The 18,409-nt window shown below is 46.3% G+C and overlaps 1 protein-coding gene across 1 annotated transcript in view; it reads right to left on the bottom strand.

Moving 5' to 3' along the window:
* The window catches only part of LOC120945144 (coiled-coil domain-containing protein 3-like), a 35,004-nt gene extending 17,194 nt beyond the window's left edge, over positions 1-17,810 (bottom strand). Inside the window, exons 1-2 of the mRNA XM_040359031.1 lie at positions 17,566-17,810; positions 12,235-13,286 (exon numbers count right to left, since the gene is read on the bottom strand). Of these exons, the coding sequence (XP_040214965.1) occupies positions 12,235-12,587 (353 nt within the window). The 5' untranslated portion in view covers positions 12,588-13,286; positions 17,566-17,810. The remainder of the gene's footprint in view (positions 1-12,234; positions 13,287-17,565) is intronic.
* Between the last annotated feature and the right edge of the window lie 599 nt (positions 17,811-18,409).

Genomic DNA, 18,409 nt, shown 5'->3' on the forward strand with positions numbered 1-18,409 from the left:
AAGGTGGCAATCTTCTCTAGAATCAGGTACAACACCTCCTTGTGAAAGGGGGGAGGGATGTAAACATTTGCTATAGCCAACAGCTGAGAGTCTACGGTGAGGACTACAATAGCATATCTCCCTTGAGGGTCCGTCACCACATGTTCTATATTACATTGCAATCTCTTATGTAGCAAGATGACCACACCTCTGGCGTATGAGGAGTAAGTGGAGTGCACTGCCCTCTGTATCCAGCTCCTGTTCAGGGAAAGGGTTTTACTACCCACCAGGTGGGTTTCCTGCAGGAGGACAATATGGGGGTTCAGGGATTTGAGGTACTGTAAGACTAAAGAGCGTTTGAATTTAGAGTTTAAACCGCGGACATTCCACGATACTATTTTAATATCATTCATTGGGTCTGGAAAAGAAAAATATTTGAAGGACAGGAGGGGCACACGAATCAAGCCAGTCAGGGGGGGGGAGTCTGGACACAGAGAGCCACAGGGTAACATATTTCAATGGTTCAATATACATGTCATGAAGGGTATCACACACTGTAACACGCACATGGGGCGAGGCCCCAAAGCAGAGGAAAGGTGAAGGCAAAAAGTCAATGTCCCAAGGGTAAAAAAAGGAAGGGGGGGGGGGGAGAGGTAAAAAAAAGAGGGGGGGGGAAACAAAACATGCCAGTAAGAAAAATTAAAAACATCTGGCAAAAGTACAGTGAAGAAAACATCACACAAGCCCCAACGCCCTGTTTGCTCCAGGCGAACCAAACTAAAAAACGGTTTCACCGCCGGAGAAACTTTGTACCCAAAACGTATAGAACAGCCGTGGAACGTCTCAAAAGTCCATCCACTTCAAAAAAGAGAAAAAAAAAAAAAAACAGTTGTGGGGGGTTTCAGGGAAGCACGCGGGATTTTCAATCTGTGCTTAACCGTACCTGCTGCTCCTGTCCGGAACGGATGATTGACCGCTCGTAACATTCCAATCAGCTTTCCGCCATGGAGTTCCACAACAGAGTGTAACCGGAGCATATCATTCAACCACTGCAGCATGGAACCACTGCTCCCAGCAAGGACATCGTAGACAGGTAAGTGACTTCTCCTCCCAGGTCAATCACATCGCCACCTCAACACCTCCTCAGGCCAGTGAATCCAGCCAATCCACCGCTTCCATCGGAGAATCAAAAAATTTTGCTGAGCCCCTGTGAATCACCTTCAGACGGCTAGGATAGAGCATGCTGTATACCAGGCCCTTCTCTCTCAAGCGTCGACGGACGTCTGTGAAGGAGCGCCGCTTCTTCTGCAGCTCTTGTGAGAAGTCAGGATACAGGTGAATCACAGCATTTTCATGTTTCAGTTCAGGGTGTTTACGGGCCTCGGCCAGGATCGTGTCCCGGTCCCTGAAGTTAAGCAGGCGGACAAGGAAGGCACGCGGCCATGCGCCCGCAGGCCTCCTACCGGCAGGCACCCTGTGAGCGCGTTCCACCACATATACAGGTGACAGGTTCCGCAGGCCCAGAAGATCTTTAAAGAAGGATTCTGCAAACTCCACCGGGTTGGCGCCCTCTGCGCCCTCAGGGAGCCCAACCACCCGCACATTATTGCGGCGCAGGCGGTTCTCGGCATCTTCAGAACGGGCCATCAGGACTCTGACCTGTTGTTGTAGTTCCCCAACAGAATGAGAGGTGGAAGCCACTGTGTCCTCCACCACTGACAAGCGTTGCTCTGCCTCAGACAGGCGGCCCCTGAACTTATCCATGTCCTGCCTTATGAGCCCACACTCTATAGCCAGCGTGTCTATCTTACCCTCTACAGAGGATTTGCTGTCTGCAATGGCCGCCAGGATCGCGGCGGTGGATCGGCCTTCCAGCTGCCCCGGGGGACTCCTCACCTCCATCTGTGACTCCTCCAGGTCCAGGGCCTCAAGATCCGCCATCCAGGACTCCGTCTGCACCGCTACCGAGGCCGGAGAAGATGAGGAAGGCTCCAAGATGGCCGCCGCGCGTGTGGTCAGCGGCGGAAAACGGGACGAATAACTCGTCACCTTCTTAGCCGAGTTGCGCTTGCCGGGCATCGGGAGGACCGGGGGAGCCCCCCAGACAGGAGGGAGAATTTTGCTGAGCAGGATGGCTCTTGAAATCGAGGATGGGGACGGATACTGTGCGCGGATGGCAGGAGCACAAGCTAAGCACGTCCGTTTCTCTCTACATCCCGGCCACGCCCCATTCTTGGTTCTGTTAATGTCACCTAGTAGAGTAGACCATTAAAGAGCAAAAAGTACAACTCTCTGGGGCTCTTGACAGGTTGGGAAATCCTGTATTAGACGGTTTGAGTAAGGGTATGTGCGTCATTTCTGACTTGAAGGCAAATAAATATTTCTAGGAAAGAGGAGCCAACAGTAGAAAACAAATATATATTTTTACAGGTAGCAGCAAATTCTAGAGAAGAATGGGGACCTAAAAATATTCTTTACGTGTCTTTTTGTGTTCGGACACTCCCCATTGGAGTATGTGTGGAAGAAATGTGATTAATATATCAGAATATAAAAGAAAAAACTGATTCTGCCTGCAAGTGATATAACAATGCCAAGGAATGGAATGGAGAGGAACCAAATGCCTGGAAGAAATGAATTACAGCCGTGATAAGCACATCTACAAAGCAGAGCTCCACATGAATTGAGCACGTCTGATAGAACACACACTGATCTCCAGGCAGATATAAAAGACATAAACTAATGCAGTTCTGTATTCATTTTTTTTTTCATTTTGGTTAGAGTAACGGAGGGTTATAGCCCCTGTCAGTTTATTTTTTTACCATCCCTGTACCATTGCAGAGATTTCCCTTCACTTCCTGCCCCATAGCCAAACAGTAAGGGGTGTGGCCTTGACAGAAAGGGGTGGGTCATATTTAAATTAGGGGGTGCATAAGTTTAGTCTAGGGCAGCACAAAACCTAAATACACTACTGAGATGAGGTAGGCATCTACCGGCTGCGTTGGGGCCCTTTTAGAAATAACACAGTCTCAATACAGAAAAAAGTCAGCTTGCTAAAGTTAAAGCTCTTTACCAGTCTCACACTCACTCCCAAAATCTCTCAAAATATGCGTTCATACAGACTCCATTCGGTGAAAATTTGGCCATCTGCAGGGGGAGGGGAAACTATCAGGCAATCGCACAATGTGTTCACCAAATGCCTCACTCTCTGCCAAGGAGTAGAGACGTGATTTCCAAGTCAAAGCTCCAAACAGAGGCTTGTCCCTGGGCTTCCTGAAGCATTCTTTCTTGGGCAACAGCCACTCGCAACAGGGTCTTGGGAAAACCCGGTCTCCAGCAGCGGAATTCCAAATGCACTTGGAGGGTGAGGTGATCACTACAGTGGCGGGGTACCTTGCAGATAGGCAGCTCATTCCCACACACACTACTTAATCCACCCACTGAGTGTGTCCTCCCTCCTCTCCCCATCTAACTTCTCCTCTTCTCTCTTTAGATAGCACCTAATACCACCAAAATACCCCCCAGTGGTCTCCATAAAGATGGCTGCCGACTTTCTGTATTATTAAACGTTCAACGAATGGTCTTCTTTAATATGGCAGCTGCATTTGTACACAAACAAGGTTCATCTATACTCAATACCACAAAAGAATAAGCAGCAATAGAAGGAAAACTAACATTTGCAACGACTATAGTACTGGCTACAAATAGATCATTACATTTATTTTTGCAAGGAGTACTTGGTTTTGACTTTGTATCCTGCAAACCCAGAGTGATAGGCAGATGAGCTCATCAGTCTGCCATTTCCCCTTTACTGTCCAATCACAGAATGGGTGTGGGAAAAGACCTGGAAAAGACCCGGAAAAGTACACTACTGTGTGGCAGAACTGTGTGAACCAAAAAGTGTATGTGAAACACACAAAAAAGGACACTGAGTGTCTCACTGGTCCCCTCCCAAAGAGCAAGGACCACCCTGATCCCCGGGGCACAAGACTCATGACAGGAGTGAGGCACTCTGGTACAACTAGCCAAAATGCCCGGAGGACCCCTCTCCTTGTGGCCAGGGGCGGACTGACAACTCATGGGGCCCCCGGGCAATAGAAGATTATGGGGCCCCTGGGCTTACAGATGGGCACCACACCAGGAGGCAGTGCAGAGGTGGGGCAGCTAAAATCTTGGGATTTTCACATCAAAAGCATGTCGGTTTTTGGACATATCAGGGACAGATGTAAAAAAACACAGATTTTTACATACTGTCTGAGCCTGGCAACCCTGATGGGGCCCCCTAGTGGCATGGGGCCCTCAGGCAGTGCCCGAGGGCCTCAATAGTCAGTCCGCCCCCGCTTATGGCTAAACTGAAGCCAACCACCAAGTGTAAAGTTAGGGACTCTCCAAAAAGAGATTCCCAGGCAAGGGAGGAAGGAACCTAAGGGCCATCCACCGCCTACACTTCAGGGCAGGTCCGAAGAGTCATATCCTACCAACCAATGTGTAAAAAAAAAAAAAGATACCTGAAAAAGTGCAGTGACAAACATGTAAAGAAAAAAATAGTGCCAATGTGCTGCTATGGATTGACCTTGCTTTTGGCCATCATCACTGCATTGCATGGAAACCATGGCTGCTATGAAGTAGAGCTTGGAGCTCGACAGTGTAACCACACCGGATATGGTAGGAAGGCGCAAAAGCAATGAAAACACCTCCAATGGAATCAGTGCCTAGCACAGTAAAGCCTTCTTGGAACAGAAAGTTTTCACATGTCTCATCCTATCACATATCCCAAAATGAGGAGGATAAGATTTCAGGACATTGGGTGGAGCCATACAAATCATAGCTTTATGCCCCAACACCCAGAACCAGTGGTCTATAGTGTAAATATAGTCTAACCAACAAACAGTACATTTTTGAGCAGGCAGAGGGATAGTCTGAGATGTTGCATATCCGATATGGGAAGAATCAGTCTGATGTGAATTCTCCAGCATGTTCTGATGATTGATGGCCGCGTCTCCTGCGAGGGTCACACCTCATTAAATGCTCGCTCTCCGGTTTTATTAGATTATCACCACCTAGCAGGTTAAAGTGTCTGCATACATCTCTCAGAGGGCCATCACTTTCCAGTCTGGAAGCCAAATGTTCTCGGCGGATGAAGGTCTTCAGAGATTTACCAGATGTCTGTTTGTAAACCGTCACCACACTTGGGCGCATGTTGTGTTTATGGGGACTCCTTGTAGACCCAAATCACCTGTAGGGGAATAGGATATTTGGTTCTGGTGCAGACTGGATGCTTATAGCCAGATTCAGATAGACTGGCTTAATTTTTAGGCGGCGTAGCGTATCGCATATACGCTACGCCGCCGTAAATCAGAGAGGCAAGTGCTGTATTCACAAAGCACTTGCCTCCTAAGTTACGGCGGCGTAGCGTAAATGGGCCGGCGTAAGCGCGCCTAATTCAAATGATGAACAGGGGGGCGTGTTTTATGTTAATGACTAGTGACCCGACGTGATTGATGTTTTTAACGAACGGCGCATGCGCTGTCCGTGGACATATCCCAGTGTGCATTGCTCCAAAGTACGTATTGGTTTTGACTTGAACGTAAATTACGCCCAGCCCCATTCACGGACGACTTACGCAAAAAACAACGTAAAAATTTCAAAATTCGACGCGGGAACGACGTCCATACTTAACATTGGCTAGGCCAGCTTTTTTACGCCGGAAAAAGCCTTACGTAAACGACGTAAAAAAAATGCACGTACGTTTCTGAATCGGCGTATCTAGCACATTTGCATATTCTACGCCAAAATCAACGGAAGCGCCACCTAGCGGCCAGCGTAAATATGCACCCTAAGATACGACGGCTTAGGAGACTTACGCCGCTCGTATCTTAGTATAATTTAAGCGTATCTGGTTTCCAGAATACGCTTAAATTTACGACGGCGTAGATTCAGAGTTACGACGGCGTATCTACTGATACGCCGGCGAAACGTCTCTGAATCCAGCTAATAGACTCCGTAATCACTGACGTTTTGTACAATCACATACCAAATGACAATAAAGTTTTATTAGCTTTGGTAAATAGTATATGTTTGGAATGAGTATCAGGCTAAAGGCCAAATCATACTTTTGCGCATGTTAATCTGCACGTGTCAACACACGCATTTTCATGTATTAACCAAAAGGTGATTCTGTTTGAAAGCATCTACCCAAAACTGGAAAATAATTTGGGGTAGACTGGCCCTTTAAATAATTAAAGGGAGTTCCTAGAAATACTATAACTCAGGGGTGCCCAAACTTTTAAAGAGCGAGGGCCACTTAAGCGACTTAGTAACCAGTCGCGAGCCACAATGAGTGAAGGCTCCAAGGTGCAGCAGTCCCGGTACCACAAACAAAACCAACCAATTCGCTGAGAAGAAGCCCCCTGGACCTCAGCCTTCCCCCTTTTTATACCAAAAGCATGGGAACTGAGGGCCAGATTCATGTAGAATCACGGCGGCGTACCGTATCCTAGATACGTTACACCGCCGCAATTTTTCATCGCAAGTGCCTGATTCACCAAGCACTTGCGATGAAAACTTATTTAAATGGGCATGCTCCGTTTCTTAACTCCCGCCGTGCTTTGCGCGCCGTGACGTAATTTTTTTGAACGGCGACGCACGTAGCGTACTTCCGTATTCCCGGACGGCTTACGCAAACGACGTTAAATTTTGAATTTCGACGCGGGAACGACGGCCATACTTTATACAGCAATACGCTTGCTGACTAAAGTTAGGGCACCAAAAACGACGACTAACTTTGCGACGGGAAACTAGACTAGCGGCGACGTAGCAAACGCAAAAAAACTTTGTGGATCCGCCGTAACTCCTAATTTGCATACCCAACGCTGGTTTACGACGCAAACTCCCCCCAACGGTGGCCGCGGTACTGCATCCTAAGATCCGACAGTGTAAAACAATTACACCTGTCGGATCTTATGGATATCTATGCGTAACTGATTCTATGAATCAGTCGCATAGATAGAAACAGAGATACGACGGCGTATCAGGAGAAACGCCGTCGTATCTCATTTGTGAATCTGGCCCTGAGTTTGCAGCAGTTAAGCCTTTTCCCAGCCTGGGCCAGCCACCAACTTACTAGTACCAATACATTTCAAGCTGCCTATAAGTGGCACTTACATTTTGAAGTCAGAGCTGATCTCTGCTGTGCTGTAGCCCTGTCCAATATGTGTTGACAAACCCCGACGGGTCGCGTCAATGATGGCCTGGGCTCACAGAAAGTGGTTGCATAAAGTTGCCCATCATCCAACCAAGAAGATTACTAGCAGCTGAGCAGAGTTTCTCTGGAGGACATCACTAGAGACAAGGTGAGTATTGCAGCAATAAAATACTTATTTTATATTACATCAAGCTTGGCTATTTATTCTAGTTTTTATTGAAAATGCACTTTACACTGCAGTGCTGCAGAAAAAAATAGCTTAGTGGTTTAGAGCACAATCCTATTTTAAACTACCAGTGTCATATGGATAGCACAAATTTGGCATATGTTAACAAAAAACAGGAGGATCAAATGTAGACAAGAAGGGTATACAATTACATTGCAAAGCTTTTTTCTACAGCACAGCTGTCAGCAGCATTTATCATTTTTCTGATTCAATGAATGATGCATGTTGGCCAACATTTGAAATCAATTTCTAGACTAACAGTTTGCGATTATGTGCGGAACTCGAACAGCTGGTGACCATTGCACCTTTCCTGCAGGCAAACCATAATAACTTATCATTCAAGCCTCATACGTCCACTAACATTACACGCTACGCTACGGCATAGGACCATAATACAATGTTAGTACACCCCAAACATGACCTGACCATTGTTTTACTACACTCCATACAAGCTTAGAACACTAAGGGCCAGATTCTCGTATCTCCGCGCAATTTTGGGCAGGCGTAACGTATCTGATTTAAGTTACGCCTCTGCAACTTACACGGACAAGTGCTGTATTCTCAAAGCACTGGCTCCGTAAGTTGCGGCGGCGTAGCGTAAATCGGCCGGCGTAAGCCCGCCTAATTCAAATTTGGATCAGGGGGGGCATGTTTTATTTAAATTTACTGTGACCCGAAGTGATTGACGTTTTTCCTGAACGGCGCATGCGCCGTCCGTGGAATTTCCCAGTGTGCATTGCTCCAAAGTACGCCGCAAGGACGTCATTGGTTTCGACGTGAACGTAAATGACGTCCAGCCCCATTCACGGACGACTTACGCAAACGACGTAACTTTTTCAAATTTTGATGCGGGAACGACGGCCATACTTAACATTGTTACGCCGCACTTATGCCTCATATAGCAGGGGCAACTATACGCCGGGAAAAGCCTAACGTAAACGTTGTAACTTTACTGCGTCGGCCGCGCGTACATTTGGGAATTCGCGTATCTAGCTAATTTGCATACTTGACGCGGAATTCTACAGAAGCGCCACCTAGCGGTAAAAAAAAAAATGCAGTTTAGATCCGACGACGCCTGTCGGATCTAATGGATATCTATGCGTAACTGATTCTAAGAATCAGTCGCATAGATACGACGGGTCAGATTAGGACTTACGACAGCGTACATGGCGCTGCGCCGTCGTAAAGTCCTTTGAGAATCTGGGCCTAAAACTCTAATGTTACATAAGATCATGATAGAATTCTAGAACTCTGCACAGACATAAATAACCACATCAGCCAACATGAACCAACCATTGGACATCATAAAATAATTCTACTAAACTCTACATAGACTTAGAAGTCTGAAACTCATAGGGCTTGTTCAAATCGGAACACAGTGTGTGGGAAACCCGCATTCAGCGTGCGTTTCCAGCACCACAATCAAAACCGATCTGCTGCAGGTGTCAATATAATCCTAACGTCACCCCGAACGCAGTACGTTTGCCTGCATTGGATTGCGGAGCGTTTTTGAAAAGTAGTGCATGCACCACTTTTGTTGCGATCCAATGTGATTTCAGCAAGTTGTGGATACAAAAATAAATAAGGGAATAAAGAATTTGGCATAATTAAACTCTTGCCAACCACATAACACATATATACAGCAACAAGAATGGTGGGTTTTAATGCCCAGCCACCACACATATGCATGCATGGTGGCAGCAGGTTGTGTGCTGAGAGCGCGCACACAGAGTGTTCCTAGTACACCGTCCGGGCTGTCACCGACAGCTCTCAGTCAGAGTTCCTGATCAGGAGCCCGCTCCAATCACATCAGTCACATGATGCAGATGCCATTTCCGCCCTATGGGCAAAAAAGCCCACTTGAAGAGGCGCTAAGGGGTTAAGTTATTTGACACTCTGGGCTGCACTATATGACAAAATTATTTTTAGTAATAATATTAAAATTAAAAAAATATAACAATAGCCAGAAAGGTTTTTCCCTGGGCATTCCCCAGGTTTTGTTGTTACCAGACCACTCAACATGAACCAACCATTGGACATCATAATTCGACTACACTCTATAAGACTTAGAACCCAAGAGCTCCAATATAACTAGACCAGTGCGCAAAGGTCATCATGCAATCCAATTACACACTGTGCAGACATAGACCACAAAACATGACTTGACCCCTGGACAGAATGATGTAGTACTCATTTATCAATAATTATATGTGTTTAAACATATGGGCCCAGATTCAGGTAGAATCGCGCAATATTTGCGTGGGCAAAGAGCAAAAATTTTTCTCTGCGCCCACGCAAATATTGCGCTTTGCCCGCGATTCACGGAGCAATTGCTCCGTAAATTGCGCGGGCGATATGCTAAACAGCCGGGCGTAAGGCTGCCTAATGTAAATGATCCCACCGGGGGCGGGAATCATTTAAATTAGGCGCGCTCCCGCGCCTAGCGAACAGCGCATGCTCCGTCGGGAAACTTTCCCGACGTGCATTGCGGCAAATGACGTCGCAAGGACGTCATTTGCTTCCAAGTGAACGTGAATGGCGTCCAGCGCCATTCACGGTTCACTTGCGTAAACGACGTAAAATTTGAACGTCGCGAGCGGGAAGCGCAGCTATACTTTAGCATTGGTTGCGCCTGCTATTAGCAGGAGCAGCCTTATGCTAAAGTCGCCGTACGGAAACTCCGTACCTTGCGTGCGCAGGGCCCGCGCAACTTTTGTGAATCGGTGGTAGTATGCAATTTGCATACTATACGCCGATCACAATGGCCGCGCCCCCTAGCGGCCAACGCAAGAATGCAGCCTGGGATGTGAAGGCATAAGGAGGCTTATGTCTGTCACATCCTAGGCTGCAGTCGGTGTAACGAGGTTCCTGAATCAGGAGCACTCGTTACACCGGAGCAAGTAAGCCCTTGCGCCGCGCAACCTATGGTTGCGCGGGCGCAAGTGCTTCTTGAATCTGGCCCATGGAGTTTGATGAAGCAGTGTCAATGTGATCTCACCATCAGATCCCAATGCAGAGCCACTATTGGTCAATGTGACCTCACCACCAGATCCCAATGCCGAGCCACTATTGGTCAATGTGACCTCACCACCAGATGCCAATGCCGAGCCACTATTGGTCAATGTGACCTCACCACCAGATCCCAATGCAGAGCCACTATTGGTCAATGTGGCCTCACCACCAGATCCCAATGCCGAGCCACTATTGGTCAATGTGGCCTCACGACCAGATCCCAATGCCGAGCCACTATTGGTCAATGTGACCTCACCACCAGATCCCAATTTTTACACCTTGTGCAGACACCGCTCATTTCATTCTCAACAAGACCTGACCGCTGGACATAATCATGTATGGCCCTTTCTATGAATATTCTTCTCATCATGAGCTATGCACTGGATTTAATCAATATTGAATTGCGGTATATCCTACAAATTCATACTAAACATTGCATTCCCAAAGCAACCCTCCAACTACTAAATATTCTCATAGACCAGTCTATTACATGTTGTATAAGTAAGCATGGACCTAATGAATGAATCCCTGCTATCCATGAGACTCTCCGGTGTTACCTAAGGGCCATACATTTGAGGGATTGAGTAATTACTTTGTCAATAACAGAAAATACATTGGATTACTTTTCCAGGGAATCCTCCTTTAGGCCTGGTTCTCACCTATGCATTTTTTTAGCGCGTTTTCAGTTTTGCAGAAACACACTACAGTCCATTTAACATGGTTTCCTATGGATGTAGTTCACATCTGTGCATTTTATGGAAAGGACCAGGGAATTTTTTCTGTTTTTTGGAATTTGTGTTCCTGGTATCCACTATGACAACACCCACATGAATTACCTGGCATTGAAAACATGATTAGAGGGCAGTACACAGCACAATTTATGAGTTCTGATGCATTTTTACCCCTCTTTTTACTTCATCTCAGTTGAAGACATGTGCGTTCCAGTATACATTTTTGATCCAGATGCATTCCATACAAAAAAAATGCAAAATGTTGTACTAGGGTCATTGGAATCCATGGTAAATACTGCTCATGTGTTTTTGATGCAGAACAAAAACAAACTGGACTGCATTTGGTCTGAACCAGCCCTAAGATCACTTAAAGAGGAAGTAAATCCTTCAGTGACGGCACGATCACCTTCACTAACGGCATGCTCAGTGCGCCTGCGCCGTTGTCTATGTCACGCATGCGCCGTAGACATCGGTGCAGTATTTTCTGCAAATATCTCCTAAACTGTGTGGGAGATATTTCTTGCACCTACAGGTAAGCCTTAATCTAGGCTTACCTGTAGGTTAAAGTGGTCTGTAAGGCCGCGTACACACGGTTGTTCCAAACCGATGAGAATGGTCCGATGGGCCATTTCCATCGGTTCACCGCTGAAGTGGCCTGATGGTCTGATGTGCGTACACGCCATCGTTCCAAAAACCAATCAGGTCAGAACGCGGTGACGTCAAACACACGACGTGCTGAATAAAACGAAGTTCAATGCTTCCAACCACGCGTCGACTGGATTCTGAGCATGCGCGGGTTTTGAACCAATGCTTTCTGTACTAACCATTGGTTTAGACCGATCGGGCAGCGGGCCATCGGTTCGATTTTTGAAGCATGTTTTAACATTTTGGACCGAAGGACAACAGACCGATGGGCTATACACACGGTCGGTTTGGACCGATGAAACTGAACCTCGGTCCTGTCTCATCGGTTTTGTCCGACCGTGTGTACGCGGCCTAAGGGTTTACAAGGGTTTACACTTTAACCTTCTACTATTCCACCAGTCCAAGAAACAAATTGGCATATTTTAGAGAAGATCACTTACCTTAGAAAGAAGTAGTAGGAGTTGTTCTCCATTACAGTATATGAGTGACAGTTGAAATATCCCAGTCCTGTGACATTAAGGAGGGACCCTGCCGGCACCTCCAGCATACTTCCCCAGCCCTGATCACACAACAGCTCGATCTCAGCAGAGTAAAACAGGTCAGAGTTGTACTGCCAAGGCAGGTAATTGTAGACGCTGTAGCTATCCTTATGAAGAGCCAGCACCTTGGCAAACACCACCGTTTCCACCAGCTCTGCTCTGCATGCTTCGGTTTGTGGCCTCCAATCATGTGGCATCTGACATCCCCTCAGAACTCCAAACATGCCAACCAGGATAAAACTGAAGACCCGCATTGTATCCAGTCTACCGGACCAAGCCAAGCGCAATGATATCCTAGACCTCCACTGGATCGTGGCTGGCAGGCTTTTGACTCTAGTTCGAACTAATCCAAGGACGTCTTAAACAAGACAAGGACCTGTCAAGCCTCTGAATTTTAAGGAATGACTTCAGATGTCAAAACGCATGCCAATGAACACAAAACGCAAACAAAAGGAACGTCACCGATCTCTCAACTCCTTCTGCTGATGGTCTTGGAAGACAAATGTAGACGGCTCTTTTGTTTCAGAAGAAAACTTCTGGCTTTGTCAAAATTCCAAACATGAACTCATAATAGTTAAACAAAAAAAAAAAACTCCTTTATTAATAATCTTCAATCCGCCTTTGGTTGAAAAAAATAAGGATGCCAAGTTCTCTTTCGTTGCTCCAGGTCACTCACTTTGGCTTCTTTCCCTGGCTTGCTTCTCCATCCCTCTGAAGACAAAGCCCAAGGAACATGCAAACTGCAATGGATGAGACACTTGTGGTTAACTCTCCAACTCTTTGTATGGTCTGCTTTCTCTACGGGCAAAGCCTGTCGCTCATTACTGAGCACTGAATTGACTTGAAATTCCTGACAAAACACGGCAGATCAACTTTCAGACTCTGTCTGTACAGCTTCACATGGCGTATGTTCGCAAAGAAAAATCCTACTTTCTTTTTTTTTTCAAATCTCCCTAAAGGGAAGGAAAAAGAAAAATCAACCAATCAACTAATAAGTAATTCAAGCTTTTGTTTAGGATCCTGTAAAAAAAAAAAAGAATACATTCCTTGAAAATTTAAATTTTATAACCTCTACTTTATTTATTTGCCTTAAAAAGTACCTGTCATGCGTCTAATCTATTTAGAATCGAATGAAACAAAAGCCAGGATTTAGCCCTCCTCCCCCCCACCCATTCATCTATAAAACTCGCATATTTTTCTGATTAAAAGGTAACATAAAACTGGTTTAGTTGGGTCCCGAGAAGCCGTTTCAGGACTTTTGACTGTAAGCAGTTTAACAAGGTGAGAAGCAAATGTACATGGGGCTCCTTAATGTAAAACATAACTTTGCAAGGTTCTACCTGTAGGAAATCTATTTTTTCCTTGGCACAGCAAGGTTAGGAATATGGGCAAACTGCATATTTCCCCAACCCCCCCTTCTTTCGCGTTCTTTAAATTCAAGCAGTTTGAAATACAATATGCTGAGCTTCTAGCAGCATACGGTTTGGACAGACAATATAACATTGTAATCTAATTTACATTAATAAGCCCTGGCAAGCATTTACTAGTCTGTTTTACTGTCATCTGCAAAATAAGAGAGTAATTAAAAAATGTTCCTGGTATTTATTGGTTGATTGGGGTGGGAAGGGGTAGGAGGGGGGTTAAATGCACATTTCTATTTATGTATCCGAAATATAGGGTACTTAAGGGGCTGTAGTACAGGGTGGTCAATCTTTGGAATTCTTGGCCAAGTAAGGTGGGGATGTTAAACATTAAAGGGGTTGTAAACCCTCGTGTTTTTTCACCTTAAAGCGGGGGTTCACCCAAAAAAAATTTTTTTTTTAATATTACATCTAGCAGAGCCAGCATAATAAGGGCATTTACTTCCGGCTTTTTTTTTTTTTTTCGTACTTACCTTTATATTCTGTTTTTGTCCAGGGCTTCCGGGTTCCGATGACTGCGGGACTGGGCGTTCCTATCCTTCCGTTCGATGATTGACGGCTTGTGAAACAGGTGACCTGTCACACAACGCGCGTCACCAGATGTCGGGAAATAGCCCAGTTGCAAGTCGGCACTATACGGCGCCTGCGCAGTCAGCTCTACACGGCGGGTGCAGGCGCCGTATAGTGCCGACTCGCAGCTTGGCTATTTCCGGAAATCTGGTGACGCGCGTTGTGCGACAGGTCCCCTGTTTCACAAGCCGTCAATCATTGAACCGAAGGATAGGAACGCCCAGTCCCGCAGTCATCGGAACCCTGAGGCAGGGATAGGAACGCCCAGTCCCGGAGTCATCAGAACGCGGATTCCCTGGACCAAATCAGAATATAAAGGTAGGTACGGAGAAAAAAAAAAAAACTGCCGAAAGTATATTCCCTTACTATGCTGGCTCGAATGTTAAAAATTCATTTTTAGGGTGAACCTCCACTTTAATGCATCCTATCCCAAGGTGAAAAAACTTCTGTCACTGACCGCCCCCCCCCCCCCCCCCCCCGTTTTACTCACTTGAGCCTGTAATTCCCTGGCTGGAGACGCACTCTTCCCCTCTGCCCGTTGTCTCAGTTCTTGATTGGATAGATTGATAGCAGCGCAGCCATTGACTCCAGGTCTCCCCCTCTGCCCGTTGTCTCGGCTTTTGATTGGATAGATTGATAGCAGCGCAGCCATTGACTCCCGCTGCTGTCAATCAAATCCAATGATGTGGGCGCCGGGGGCGGGGCCGAGTCCTACATTCTGCATCTATGGACACAAATGCTGGACTCGGGAGCGCGCCCGCAAGGTAAACCAAGGGAGAGCGCTTCTCTTAGGGGGTTATATAATACGGGAGGAGCTACCAGCACCTCCGTGGGACCCCAGAAGTCGAGGATCGGGGCCATTCTGTGCAAAACAAACTGAACAGTGGAGGTAAGACCCGGTTCACACTGGGGCGACACATTGAATGCAATGGAACCGTTCTAATAGGAGCGACGCAAGTCGCTCCGACTTAGAAAAAGGTACCTGTACGACTTCGGGGGCAGCGCATTGACTTCTATACAGAAATCGTTTTGCGAATCGCCTCTGAAGTCGTCCTCAGGACAACTTGCAGAGTCGCCCCTGAAGTCGTGCCGCTGCTGTGTGAACCGACTCTAAGTATGATATGTTTTTTTCTTGTGAAAAAAAGTATGATATGTTTGTTATTAAAAAAAATTAAAAAAAAGCTTTGCAATCACTGTATAACTAAAGGCAAATCTTTTTTATTTCGTTTTGGATAGAGTGGAGAGGCATTAGAGCACCTGTTTAAGGGTCTATAATGTTCCATCAAAAGTGTATCTTAAATGATAGAGACAGAATATCAACCAAAAATCCAGAAAAATACACAAAATACAAATGTTATAAATTGAGCTGCAGTTCGGTGAGTTAAAATAAGTATTTGATACCCTAGAAAAACATAAAAAAACGTAGTACTTGGTGGAAAAATCCCTGTTGGCAAGCAACAAGATGGTTTCTCCACCAAGATATAAGATGTTTCTTGTGGTTGGTTAACAGGTTTGCACACATCTCAGGAGGGATTTTGGTCCACTCTTCTTTACAGAACTTCTCTAAAACTTTAAGGTTTCTTGGCTGTTGCTTGGCAACTCGAAGTTTCAGCTCACTTCATATATTTTCTATAGGATTAAGGTCTGGAGACTGGCTAGGCCACTCCATGACCTTAATGTTCTTGAGCCACTCCTTTGTTGCCTTGGCGGTATGTTTTGCATCATTGTCATGCTGGAAGACCCATCCACGACCCATCTTCAGTGTTATGGCTGAGGGAAGAAGGTTCTCATCCAAGGTCTTACAATACATGGCCCTGTCCATTGGCCCCTCAATGCGGCAAAGTCGGCCTGTACCTTTAGCAGAAAAACAGCCCCAAAGCATAATGTTTCCACCTCCGTGCTTCACTGTAGGGATGGTGTTCTTAGGGTCATATTCAGCATTTTTCTTCCTTTTTTCCGCGAGACCGGTAGAGGTTTTCTTGGCCATTCTCCACCACAACAGACATCTTGCGGGTTATCCGTTAGCAAAAACTGCTGTATTTATTGTGGGTTTTGGCTTATGTGTTTTTAATTTTGTATAATTTTATGTGTAATAAAAAAATTTTTACTTAATCAATTGCTTGTCATCAGTACCAAGAAAGTCCACCAAAATACTCCCCCTTTTCTAGGTGATTGTTATTGGTTAAGGCGGTACTTGCAGCCACCAACATACCATTACCTGGCCAATTCCTCTATAACACACAATGCCAGCCATGGCTCCCAATGACAAAAAAAAGCCTTGATCTGAACTTAAAACTTTCCCTCAGCTGCAGAAATCTGATCTGTAACCTTCACTGCTGGAGCCCACAACCAAAGTAACAGCATCTGCTCCATAACCAGATATTACATAGGATCAGGGCTTTTTCTTAGTTCCACCACCTCTGGCTCAGACCCTTTGGTGCCTGCTCACCACAATCACTTGTAAAACACAGAAGTCCGGTTTCTGCAGGGGAGGGCTGGACCAGGGGGCAGGGTGGCAATTGCCTCCCAGACTGCCCTGACTTATGTCCAAAATGGCCTGGCAGCCGCTGACCATTTTTTTTTTATTCTGGTCTAGGAAGTTGGGCAGGGGGCATGGCCACGGTGGCGGACCGCTAGCTGTTGCATTCCGGGGATGTAGTAGTCCACGTTCAAGCTCCCGTTGGGTGGAAAACAGAGCAGCGCAGAGGAAACTACAACTCCCAGAGACCGGATCTTTGGAAGCAGGCAGAGGCAGGATGTGCCAGAGAGTTGGGACGCAGGGCTGGGTGCTGGCTGCAACTTGGCCCCCAGGGCCAGGAGCATTACCCCCCCCCCAGGAGGCCGTAGCATGCAAGGACCTGCTGAGATCACTGAGGTGAGACCCTGAAACCCATAACTGACCCCCCATACACCCCATGTAACCTGCCCCAGTGATCAGGCTACATTGAAAAACCAGATGGGCCATAGATGGTGAGCTGATTTGGCGGTTCACTGAACTTGCCCCCCAGGCCTAAGGCTGCCAGCCCTCCCCTGGGTTTCTGTGTTTACATGTGACAGCGCTGCACTGTGTATGCAACCCCCCTGAACTCTGCACTCTGTATGTAATGCAATCCTGGTATTTAATGCCCCTTTAAGACCCTGTGTGTGTGTGGGGGGAGGAGTTTTGGGGGTCGTGGTTGAGTTCCAGCACCTATTGTTTGAGAAAGAAAGCCCTGCATAGGATTACAAGCAAAGAAGTTACCTGTAAAGGTGACGGCGTCTTCCCAAAACAAAGTGCAGAAGGAAAGGTGTGTCTGATTGATTGAACTGACCCAGAGACCTCCCGAAAGACCATCCAAACATCATCTACCATGAAGCCATATTTCGGTCCTTCCTAACAGAACAGACATATATTATCCGGCGTTCATTGCTGTTTGCTTGACTGCTCCTGTAATGCATAGAAAGTGATCTCATCTTGCAAAGGAAACATTTAAATTCACTCACCTGAGGGGAACTAGAGGGAATGCAGGGCCAAGAATTCTACCAATGTGGAGTGTGGCTTGTCATTTTACAATTTTACCACTAGAGGGCAACAATTATATGAGCTTGGCCTAGCTTTGTTCATGGAAGGGAGCTATTCCCCTGCACAATTGCAGAGGAGCTGACAGCTTTATGTTGGGTAGACAAATTAGTATTGATGACTTCCATAATAAAACTTGTGTCCCTTGTACAATATGATATGTACACTGAAGGCCGAGTCTATGGAGTGTTAATGTCAGCAATTTTACATGTGCCTTATTATTGTAAAGACATTTACAAACACATATCTGAGCTAGGCATAGACGTGCGCAGGGGGTGTGCCAGGTGTACGTACCCCCCACCCCCCACAAAACAATTCTCCTGCGCTTGGGTGCTGGGTCTAGGGATGTGTGGTGCAGCCAACCCTTTTGTATAGAATGTCAATGGTCTTGCTGGTCTTGCTCCTCCTCCTCCTGTGCCCTTGGAACTGAAACATATAGAAAAGAAGGGAGGGCGCACGCGCATAACCAAAAGTATTTTAATAACAGTAAAACAGCAATGTTTATACTCACATAGAAACATGGTAC

Source organism: Rana temporaria, chromosome 7 (genome assembly GCF_905171775.1).
Source record: "Rana temporaria chromosome 7, aRanTem1.1, whole genome shotgun sequence".
NCBI lineage: Eukaryota > Metazoa > Chordata > Amphibia > Anura > Ranidae > Rana > Rana temporaria.